At 27.6% G+C, this 12,761-nt stretch overlaps 1 protein-coding gene and 1 non-coding gene across 2 annotated transcripts in view; one reads left to right on the top strand and one right to left on the bottom strand.

Annotated features, from left to right (window-relative positions):
* Positions 1 to 1,020: 1,020 nt before the first annotated feature.
* Positions 1,021 to 12,761, bottom strand: part of LOC106791892 (inositol-pentakisphosphate 2-kinase) — a 103,523-nt gene continuing 91,782 nt past the window's right edge. Inside the window, exons 5-8 of the mRNA XM_014757887.1 lie at positions 3,336 to 3,544; positions 2,814 to 3,248; positions 2,219 to 2,694; positions 1,021 to 2,136 (exon numbers count right to left, since the gene is read on the bottom strand). Of these exons, the coding sequence (XP_014613373.1) occupies positions 1,941 to 2,136; positions 2,219 to 2,694; positions 2,814 to 3,248; positions 3,336 to 3,544 (1,316 nt within the window). The 3' untranslated portion in view covers positions 1,021 to 1,940. The remainder of the gene's footprint in view (positions 2,137 to 2,218; positions 2,695 to 2,813; positions 3,249 to 3,335; positions 3,545 to 12,761) is intronic.
* Positions 8,283 to 8,355, top strand: Trnar-ucu. Its single transcript has one exon. It is a non-coding gene; the product is annotated as a tRNA-Arg (tRNA).

The raw sequence follows: 12,761 nt of genomic DNA, 5'->3' as shown, positions 1-12,761 counted from the left end.
CTGTTTCATACATTGTATGCACTCGCTACGTTGAGAATCGAAGATAGTCGAAGACGCACGATGTCTCTTCGTACTCGTTGACCAATCATTGAACGAATTTGGATTACGTTCAATACTGTATCTAGTCATATCGAGTGCCCCTCTTGTTCGTTAATATAACGTAATGAAATTTTTGTTAACATTTGTTTTCTTATCTTTTTCTAAGGACATTTTTAAAAATTTTTCTTTTCTAATTTTATTTTTTTATTATTATAGATAGAAATATTATATTTTAAAGATTGTAAAAATTGAAATTATATTCGCGCAAAGTATTTATATGTATGAAACAAAGATAGGTTGTCAACGATGACGTTAATTCCGTAATTAAGGTTTTCCTCTTTCTCACGCCCACACATTTTCTACATGAAGATACGAGTAAATGCGAACGTTGGAATAACGTGACTTTAATAAAGCTACGTGGGGGCGTCTAGTTAAATTATGACGTTTATTACGTCTGAATTTCTATTTTTTGTTCTTTTTTTTTTTTTATTTTTAATGTAATTTTGTTCTTCCGTTTCTTTTCTTTCATTTTCTTCTTTTTAGCATCGATATCGATCGATCTTTTTTTATGTATTTAAAATTATTAGGTTATATTGATTATTTGTTTAAAAATATTATTTAACGAATCGAATTAATTGCATTTTTTTTATATACGATGAGACGTTTTTTAAATTAAAAAACGTTCTTTATAATAGTTTATGTAACAGAATATGATTTATACAATTTTTATGTAATTTCGAATTTAATTATAAGATTGAATAAAAAATAACGGAGTTTCAATAAAACGGGTGCATTATTATGCACCTTCTTTTGTTTCGGTCCTGACGTTGCCTGACTTTCCCCATTTTCCAACTGTGCCATTCATAACTGTTGAACGGCCTTGCACTTTAGTCTATTCTATGAAAATTCGATTACTTTACCACTGTCATGACAGATTGTTATATACGATACTAGTGCGTTTAAGGATCCAATCAAAATATATACAATAATACATTGACATTTTATTCACCTTAGAAAATATATTTACAATGCAATTTACTTGACAATTATATTTTTTTTCTTAAATAATTTCATAGACGATCATTGTTTTGTGCATTATTTTTAAAATCAATTTAAATAAGATGCAAATAAAAAAGTATAATACAAAAGAGAATATAATTTAAGTAATTATATTTGAAATGATATTATGCCTATAGTTATTATCTATAATTCAGTCTTATGAAATACAAAAATTTGTGTGTTTAAAAGAAATATAATAATTACATCACTCATATATAATACCATTTTTGTAATACATTTTAATCAATTCAAATTTTCCCGCGGATTGAATACATAAAAACAAAGCGATCAAAGCGCCTCTATTATATGCATAGTCGATATACTGAACTACGATACCCATTATAATCGATATAGTTAAAGTTTAAAAATGAAATCACAAAATTAATGTTATTTAATTATTTTGTCAACTTTGAAATACTTATTAAATTTATGAATACATAAAAGTGATCGATACCTTTTGTACTTTTTGTTTAAAACTTTAAAAAGTTTACAGAAGATTCAAGTGTTACTTTCTTTTGAATTTGCTGCATATTTATCGATATTTGGAAATATTTTTATATTATTTTAAATAATTTATGAAAATTATTTAGCCTCTTTTTGATATACTATTAACAATCTTTTCTAATTATTATTAATTAATTAATTAATGGAACGATAATGTTCTTTTAATCAGATTATTCCACTTTAACAAAATATTCATATCATAATATAATAAAATTATTTCAAACAGAATAATCGATTTTAGGTTAATAATATGGGAAAACGTAATATTAAAATAATTAAAATAATCAATAAGTTAAAATATAATTAAACATATTTAAATATCTATGATTAAATATTCATTAATGATCATTTAGAGATAATTTTTCTTTTAATGCAGATGTCACCGCGTTAAGAATATTTATATCTCTTTGACGATGTCTTGGAATACTGCTCATACTTTTTGGATCCACATCAGAAACATTCACACTTGTAAGGAAACAAAGATCTTCAGATATTTTGATTACATATTCTTTTGGAACAGATAATAATGCTTCCCTGTAAAAATAACAAAGAAGAAAATATTAAATTCATATAGTTTGAAAGGAAATTACATTTAATGTGATATATAAAAACTTACGGTTTTAATTGTTGAAAAGTTATTAATATCGAACAGTCTCTTGCAGTTGAAAACAAAAGATAATTTTGTAATGCTATTAAATCTTTTTCATTTATGTTATTAGATATCCTATCGCTATTATGTTCGATATCTTTTTTTTCATTATTACTTTTATCCATAAACTCTTCGTTTTTGCAAGAAAAATTCTTTTTCCATTGATTCTTATTTTCAATTAACTCAATGTTCTCTCCATTTTTAGAAGCCATAGTTAACCAATTATTGCTATGATTTTCATTGGAAACTTCATGTTTTTCTTTGGTATAATTCCGAGAAGAATTTATTAAATGAGAGTATATGATCTCATCGTCTATCACTGTAGAATATTTATCGTAGATATCATAAATGTATTCTGTACCAACATATGGTAATCTCTGCATGGAAAGTATTCGTTCCAATACACAGTCCTTAGGTAAATCATTAGTTTCGCGATTACATTTCTATAAAAAATAAATTAATGAATATATTTGATCGAAAAGTTAAATAACATTATACTATGTACTACTAAATACTTATTCTGAACGAATAATTTATATATAAAAAAAAACGAAATCCTTACTTCCTGTATAAGATAAAACAGTTTTCTTGTTTTTGAAATGAATTCTTTGTTGGTATCACGAATAACTTCAGAATCACGTTCAGAAATATGATAAAAGCGATTACGTTCAAGCGTTGATTGCATTATTACTTTTGAGCATTCGCTTTGAGGAAAAGAATGCAAAAGTGCAGTGCAGGTCAAATTGCAAAACAAGTTGATGGTGCTCTCTTTGGTACAAACATCATCAACGCTTTGATAACAATCATTTAATACTGTTTCAAGATCATTCATTGAAAATTCTTGATCGTAGATGATCGTTCCATCCTTGAAGATTTTTAAATTGTTTTGCGGTGATCTTAACAACCCTTTGATCGCTTCTTTCATACGTTTTTCATCTCCAGAGAAAAGATCAAATGGGCAATAGCTGCTTCGATGATCAATCATTTTCTTTTTTAACTGAAACAAAGTAATTTCATTTTATAGTTAGAAAAAGATGATTGGCCTAGGAGATAATAAATAAAAACAATGTTAATGATTTATTACCTTATAATACTGTGCAAGGCAATACGGGCACATTTGCAATAATTGTTCCTCTTTACGTTGATATCCTTGTTTCGGTTTTATTTCTACTGCAAATATCGATTTATTTCTAAATATATCAGGATCGAGTTTAGCAAACTTCAATGGAAGTAATGCATAATCTGGCATTTTCATTGCATATTTCTTTACTTTTTTCTTACATCTTCTTTTATCTGTAACAAAAATCATAAGTATGTTAATTATATATTTTAGTTGCTAGGTTTCTCCAAAATGTGATTCAGTTGTTATTTTTGATCATGTTAATATATAATATTTATATTTTACTATATTGAGAAAATATAATAAGAAAAGAAAAAATGAAGTTAAAAATAACTTTGAAAAATCTTAAAAGTTATTAATCTACGCACAATGATCTCGAATGATTTGAAATCACTGTGAGTTACGAGAGAAGTCATTGAATCGAAATAATCACTCATTATCTCTGCACTTTCCATTCCCATAAAGCCTCTAAGGATATATAAGAAGGGTGACTCATTAAAGTTACTCTAATGAGTAACCACCGCCTTTCACGTTGATTCTCGCTCGATGAATAGAAGGAAAAAAAAAATGTTTCACAGCAACGAAATGTCTATGTTCTCTCTCTCTCTCTCTTTTATTTTTCATACTCTTCAGCGGTTGCTATATTATAACATGTGAAAGATCATACAAAAACAATAAGTATAATTTCTCAACTTGTTTTTATTTAAATTTTCATTTATAGAAACGAAACAATCATAAAAAGAATATTTCTAAAGAATTTTATTCGGTCTCTCTCTCATTGTTAAAAGAGTTCAGAATTATTTATAATTTCAATCATATTAGATATTATTTAATTAAACAATTTCAAGTTGTATCACGTCAGTGCGAATATTATTTTTATAACAGAGAATTTACGAGAGATCGTTTCGTTTTTTATATTTTAATATTAAAGCGTTTTGATATTTTCTTTCACGTGTTTGAAATATATTAAATTTTGTTTAATAATTCGCGATATAAAAACTCGCGGTAGTAGGATAAACCGGTTGGAAAATTATTGTCCATATTTTTTATTTTTACGTTTCAATGTCTCCATTTCATTTTCTGAAATAATAAAAATAATATCTGTATATATATGAGAGAGTCTAAAAAAAAATTATGTCTCGAGAATATTATACGTTTTTTTTTTTTTTTTTAATCATTTGTCTCTTCAATTCGAGGCATTCATTCGTATGCTTATGTTAGGGTATATCTGTGTGTCGAAACGAGCGAGAAAGATTTTTCTTGTTGTTTACCTTGACATTGAAATCAAGTATTTTCTAAGAAATTATATATATAGGTCAGTATGCCAATTTTATATAGGTTAGTCATGTTCAGATATGTAGGTCAGTCTTTTCTTTTTCTCATATTTAAAGTCCATTATTTTCCCGCTTAATATATCATTTAAAGTTTCTTATATATTTTAGCCGCGATTATTTCCAACGATTTTTGCCGAATAGTATCGAATATTTTCTTTTTTTTTTTTTTTCTTTTTTCGGAGTTACAAATTATATATTATTTAAATTCTCTTAAATAAATATATATCTTATATTTGTAAACGTAAGTGTGATATTATTTTAATAAAAATAATAATATTTCATGATTTATATATATGCTTATAATTTTTTTTATGTATTACTTTTGTATAAGTATATACATATAAGTACACACAGACAAATTATTTATGCATAAAAGCATTTAATTAATTTTATACTCTACTAATACAATCTTAAATATTTTCAGATTTCCAAGAATTCGAAGAACTGAAATAAATCGTTACGATATATACCAGTGGGATTTAGTTTATACAAGTCTTTTTTAAATAATATAATCTAAACGAGGTTTGATAGATAAAAATAGAAATAGAGATGAACAATATTTGACATTGTATTGTGAATTTTGAAGAAATTTCTTAATCGACAATATAACAGAGAAAAAAAATCCATATACACATTAATATATTTCATTAGTGTGAAATAATTGTTATCAATAATTCTAGATCTCTTTCTTAAAAGTAAAAGATAATAATTTTATTCCTAAATGACAACTCTTTTCAATATCTTATTTTGAACTTTTAATGAATCAACGATTAATCGCGTATCATATTCTTTCATAAAATAAAGACTAACTTATTATCATGACAATAACTAATCTTGAGTCAGCACAAATCTTTTCTTTTTTTTTATTATTTTTCTGTTTCCTTATCAAACGGATTCGCTTTGATATTGAGTCGACTTGAAGTATTAAATTTTACTTTTGTTGGATACGAGCGTTCTCCTTTCCGTTTCAAAGTACTTTGGAGAAAGTGATAGAAGAGAAACAGAGATAGTGATAGAAAGAGAGAGATATCAAGAGAAGAGGAGTCGGTAAAAAGGAAAGCGGAAACGGAGGGTTGCCACTTGTTGCTAGAGAGAGAGCTTGGACTTTCAAGACCCCTTTATATATATATACATTCGAACATATTGCAATGCATGACATCGATTCCTATGTTTCATGATACATGTTGCAATATATGTTGATCAGAATCAAAAATAACTTGTAGAAAACGATGCAGAAGGAGAATGATCACGTGTTTCAATTGAATATCGCATAACCAACTGTGATGAGAAGAATTGGTAATTGGGAGAAAAATTTACATTGATGCTGGTTTCATGAAACCTTCATATTGTTAATTGTATTTATTGATATTTTCAATTTATAATGATGCACGTTGGCATACGTACATTCATTTAAATTAGATATAAGTTGCAGAAAATAATGTAGAAAAAAGATAACGAGGTTTTCATTGATATCATACAACAAATAGAGAAAAAAAAACAAATTGCTAGTGTGTAAGAGCAAATTTAAATTGATGTAGGTTTTATGAAACCTTGGTGTTAATGCATGCATTGATTCTTAAGTTTAATGATACATGTTGCAATGTCTATGTTGATCAGAATCAGAAATAACTTGTAGGAAACGATGTAGAAAAAAGATATACATGTTAAAAACGTTGGTACGAGTGGATAAACTATGAAAAATCGGTAATTTAGAGATAGATTGAAATTAATTTTAAGTTTCACGAAACTTAGATTTTTATGCATTCATCGTATGGTGTGTAACGAGTCTATGAGTTTTCACAATCAGTTCAAGGCGACGTAGAACAAGTATTTCGTTGTCTTTGGAATCGATGACGACAATGACGTCGTCGTAGTTTCAATACGTTTACCATCAACCTCCGTCATATGACGTCAATACCTGTCGAAATAAGACTATCGTTGACAATACGTCAACAACTAATTTTATTGAAGTTTTCTAAGGAAACTTTTAAACGTTAAGAGAAACTATATTTAAAATATTAATTTTTTTTTTTTTAGAACTTTTATGTATATTCATATACGCGTAGATTATAATAAATATATAACTTATATTGTTTATCAGTAAAAACGTGTTAGTACGTCATAAATATTTTTTTAGATAAAAATAAAATATCGAGGGAATTTATAACACGAAATTTCAAGATAAAGGAGGGATGACTAAGAAAATGCAATAAATATATATATGTATTAAAAGAAATATTGAGTAATTGAATAATAAATAAATATATAAAAATATAAAAATGCAATTATGTGTGAGATTAAGCAAAATCTAATAATATCATAGAATATATAAATTTGATTGGGAATTTATTCACAAAAACAAAAAAATCAAATAATGTTCAACCTATAAAGAAAAACGTTATCAATGTTTATACATATACGTATGTATGTATGTATTTATCTATAATATATACACTTATTTTTACTTATATAACGTATTTTCGTCTCCTTCGCGGCTCGGTGCATTCGCGCATGAGGGTTGTTTTAAAAGAACAAAACAGTTGAAAGAAAATGAGGTAGATGGGAGGGGGGTGGGGAGGTACAGGATATATGGTCGGCTGATTTCTAGGGTCTCTGGGAAAATGTTCATCAAGATAACTAATCATGATTACTATCGTTCGTTATATACATATCCATACACTATCAACCAAAAGTTACAATCAAAAAACATTAACATTCGCAAGGTATAATAATATTAGGTTTTTTTCTTTTTAATAAATGTTACTATGTGCGTGTGAAGATCAACGTGTCACTTTTTATCCGCACAAATACGAAACAAAATTGAACGGATTAAACGTGAAAGCCAGAATGGAGAAGGATAGAGGAACAACATGTTAACAAAGCTCGTTAACGAGATAACGGGTAAACTAGTGACATACATGTACATACACGTATATACGTTTATGTTAGAAATGAACTGTATTAAGAAAATAACATAAATGGAAGGTACGTAATCGTCAAATATGGTGCCAGGCAAAAAGAATATAGAAAAGAAAAGAAATTTCTTTTTTATATCATCTATAAAATAAGAGAAATAGAGGGGGGGAGAGAGAGAGAGAGAGAGAGAGAGAGAGAGAGAGAGATAGGATACAATTAAAGAAAGAATTTTTTGAATAAAATAGCAAGACCCCGAAGACGTAACGTTTTTCCATGTAAAGATAAAGTACGATACAGTTTTATTTATTTTTTTTTTTCTTCTCCTCCTCGTTGCGACACGACATTCGTGCCCACAAGAAAGCAAACGCGGAAGCGTTGACCCTTTACGTGTGCATATAAGAGAAAGAGAGAGAGAGAAAAAGAGAGAGAGAAAAAGAGAGATAAAGAGACCGGTTATGAAATTTGCGAGACGTTTCCTGTTTCTCCATTCTACCATGTAATTTTTTGAATAAATGTTTATTATTGTAAATTGTCATTTGTTAAAAAAAAAAAAACAAATTGTTATAATATTTTATATTTTATTAATAATAATTTATTATATAATATTAAGTCATATATATATTTGAATAATGTATTATTACTATTATTCTCGGTGGTATAAGTCCCTTTGGCGCAGAGGATAGCGCGTTGGACTTCTAATCCAAAGGTCGTGGGTTCGATCCCCACAAGGGATGATTTTATTATTGTTATTATAACATATGTAGTGTTATATTATATATAATATAACAATGATATATTTTGCTGTAATATTTTAATTTATTTATCGAGATATATACATATATCTATAATATAATTGAACAATGAATAAGTATTATTTAATTAAGAAAAAAAAATATTTATTCCAATAATAAAAATTTAATTTTTTTCCTTTTCTTTTTTTTTTTTTCATTTAAAACGACTATGCACAAAACTACCATATATTTCCGGTAACATTATTATCTTTTAATCTCCTAATCATTTCCTCTTTTAGTTGCTTCTAACAATATGCAACAATGTAGATTTAGAAAGGAATATTTTAGTTTCGTGGTTTGTGGATAACCATCGATGATGTGGTTCTTGCATTTCCTTATTTTTCTTTTCTTTTCTTTTTTTTTTTTTTTTGAAGTGAAAACTCGATGAAACGGAAATGAGGAGGAGACGACATTAAAAAGAGACAAACATATATGCGTCTGAAAGTTTGAACCGTGCGTGCGCGTGTGTGAATCGAAACACGCATGTATTTTTTTGTTGTTTCTTCTCTTCTTTTTTACCGGAGAAAATATTCAAAAGTTTTGATTCACAATTGAGCGAACCTCTCTTTCGTGGGCGTTGGCCCGCTATTTCTTCTGGGCAATATGTTAAAACAAGAAATCAAAAAAAAAAAAGAACAGGAATTTGCTGCAATCCTCCTTTCTTTCTCTGAGGTGTTGTCCCCCCACGTAAATGCACCGTTACGTGACACTCGTTTCTATTGCATGCATTTATGTATATCACACGCGTATGCACGTTCAATGCAAACTTAAGATAAATTTTATCAATAGGGATATAATAAAATGTCTCTTCCGTTCTTTTTTTTTTTTCCATTATCTTTTTATCTTTATTTTTTTAATTTACAAATAAGGAAAGAAATTCGAATAAAATCATTTTTTTTTTATTCATACTCCTATTTCATTGAAAACTGATATTATACAGGTCGTTCTAAATCCTGTTTTATCTCGAGAAAGAGAGAGAAAGTGCTATAAATAAAATATCAATATATATTTTTTTTTGACGCGAAAATTTTCAATACAAATGCATCGTAAATTCATAATTTTTATAAAAACACGAATATAACCGGGAAAAATTCTTATACATTAAAATTCAAAACAAAATAATTACAATTATATATCATTATTACATCGATATGTTTTTTGTATTTTATTCTCTTTTCTTTTTTCTTTTTTATCTCGAGATATAAGGATTTTTTTTCGAGACATCCTGTATAGACAAACATTTGAAATAGTTAATTTCCTTTTTTTTTTTTGTCATGTTCTACATCGATTTGATTTCGAAAAATCTCGGTGAATGTTTTCGGGGTCATGAGCCCCCCCCCCCTCCCACGTGTGTGCAATGATCCAAATGGTATTCTCTTTCTCTATTTTACGATTAGAATGCACAGCAGATGGAAGATTACGATCTCCTTCGAGCCAAAGTTCATTTCATCGAGGTTGGGGGGGGTGGGGGGATATAATATCGTATGAGGAACACAAGGGGGGAATCAGGTGGAAACAAAATATAAGAAAGAAGATTGGCAAATTTTCTTCAAGATTAAAAAGAACAAATATCCATCTCCCCAACACCACCACCACCACCATCACCTCTTCTTTCTCTTTCTTTATATATTTCTTTTTGAAATTTCTGTTATTCGAGAATATTTAGCAATATATTTTTGTAAATAGAAACCAACTACAATGAAATACCTCCTAAATATCGTTTAAAAATGAATAAAAATTTCGACTATAATTATCCTATTCAATATATATATATAAATATAAAAAACATTAATTTTATCTTTTTTGATGATAAAGTTTCATAGGGAACTTGGACATGAAAAGAAGTAGAACTTAATTTAATTGAGTTGGACGTTTCGTCCCTTTATTGGGACTTCTTCAGCAACTTAATCATTAAAGCTCAGCGTCTTTTTTATTTATTTCGACATACATTTCTTTTTATAATATTCCAAAACACAATACATCTAAACTTCGATAGTTTGATCGTTATTATTTAAAAGCCTCAACAAAACTTGAGTTTTGAAACGTCCAACTCAATTAAATTAAGTTCTACTTCTTTTCATGTCCAAGTTCCCTATGAAACTTTATCATCAAAAATTATAATTTTGGACGAGAGAAAATACTAAATTAATTTTATCTTTTTTATCATCACACACACACATACACACATACACATACTTGCTTATTTTTCAAATTTATTTTAAGAAAATTTAATGGTGCTTAAATAGATTCTTATAAAACACTTTAGAAATAATATCTTCGTCATCTTTTTGTATAATACGATTATTTTTTATACATTAACAATTTATAAGAGGGTTGTCTATCGTGATAAGAAGGTGTCTCGTATTCTATCGAAACTCTTCTTAGAAAGAGTCAAGTAACGAGTGAAGAACATAACGTGATAAGAGGACACATTATTCATTGAAATACTTTCGTCTTTGTTCGTATCTCATCTTACGTTTAGTCTTGCTATATGTATACCAAACTTAAGCTTGTTTACAAGTAAATTAACGTCTATATAATAATTACTATTTCATCATAGATAGATATACATATATATACACATACTTATAGTCTTTTCTTACTTTCGACGTTTTTTCAAATGAAATTAATTATTATATCTCGAGAACACACACACACACACATACACAAATACTTGTTATTATAATTATTATAATTTACATTGATAATAATTAATTTGGTTAAAATAAATTCACGTTGAAGGTATATTTAAAAATAAAGGAAATTGAAAAAAGAAATTTCTTTTTTTGAATTTTCACGATTTATTTAAATAATCAGCGCGTATTGAACATTGAAAATATTTTGTAAGTATAAAATACGGTTAGAAGAAACATCAAAAGATTGTCCGAAAGGAAATAACCGCAGTGTTCTTCCTTTCTCGAGGAACATTAAAACCAAAGGAAGCAGATGGTCTTCGTAGTACTCGTGAAGACGAGTGGGAGTCGTAGTTGTTCGTTTCTTTGTTCGTTCAAAAACATTCCATGCGTGCAAGGAAGAACAGGTAACGCAGAAGAATATTGCGAGAAGCTTTTTCTTACAAGAACCAGAAAGAGAGAGAAAGGGAATGAATGAGAGAATTTTTAACACTAAATTTACTGAAAATTTATGTAAATTTATTTATAACCAAATTAGTCAAAGGAACAATTGGTCTTTTAAAATGAAATGTTAATAATATATATAAGTTTCAGATAATAATATGATTATATTTATTATTATTATTATTATAAAGGTAAAGTGTCAATCAAAGTCTAATGTAGAATTTTCAATTGGTACCTAATTAATTAATTAAAGAAACTTAAAATGAATATAATTGAAAATAATTTCAATTGAAAAAACAAGAAAAGAAAATTAATACAAAATTACAAGAGCCATTAATAATTCGATCGGTTGTTGTTGTTGTTGTTGTGTAACATTATTTACCGTTTAATAAAACCAACAACCTACCATCTGCCTGCCTGCTTTCCCCATTAACGATCCAAACATAAATTAAAAAGGGGGAAACAGAAATATAGAAAGAGTAAGATGATGATGATGATGATGATGATGATGGTTGTTGTTGATTTGAAGTAAAAAGGATCGACATTTTATATCTTCTTGACAGCTGCCTCTGCAGATCGTGACTAAACGAAGGAAAAAAAAAATATTAAGAAGAAGAAGAAGAAGAAGAAATGGTGGACACAAGAAACACAAATTTCCACACGAAGAGAAAGTAAGCTATGAAATCGAGAAAGTTTATCAAAGATATTATGGACTCGTTCTCTCGCGTATATGGTGTGGAGAGTTTAGATCGGAAATGTTGGAATAATTAATTGAATCTTACTCTTCATTCTTTCACTCTATTGTTTAATTTAAATCGGACATTTAACAAAATGTAAATTTATAGAAAAATTTTTTCCGAAAAGATCGCTTATTATATATATATATATATATTATATTTTTACAAGAGTTAAAATATATTTTATTTAATTCATTTTCAGCCTCGAGATTTTTAATGAAACTTTTATTAAAAGTAAAAAAGAAAGAAAGAGAGAGAGAGAGAAAGAAAGATAACGAGTTCCTGTTCGATACGCGAATAATTCGACTTTTAACAGGTTCACCTCTTTTAATTAAACTCTCTTTCTCTCTCTCTCTCTCTTTTTATCTTTTATATATATCTGTCTTTATCTATCTTTCTCGATAACAAATCTTTCCGGATTCGAAATTACTCGTTAAACGAAAATATTACTCTTTATCGGATGACGGACACGGATATATGGTATACGTAAATTGAAAGAAAATTAAGAATAGAAATAATTAAATAAATAAATAAA

Source organism: Polistes canadensis, unplaced genomic scaffold, assembly GCF_001313835.1.
Source record: "Polistes canadensis isolate GaletaPanama2010 unplaced genomic scaffold, ASM131383v1 scaffold_350, whole genome shotgun sequence".
Classification (NCBI taxonomy): Eukaryota; Metazoa; Arthropoda; class Insecta; order Hymenoptera; family Vespidae; genus Polistes; species Polistes canadensis.
The sequence above is the reverse complement of the archived record's forward strand: the minus strand, read 5'-3'. Positions and strand labels throughout refer to the sequence as shown.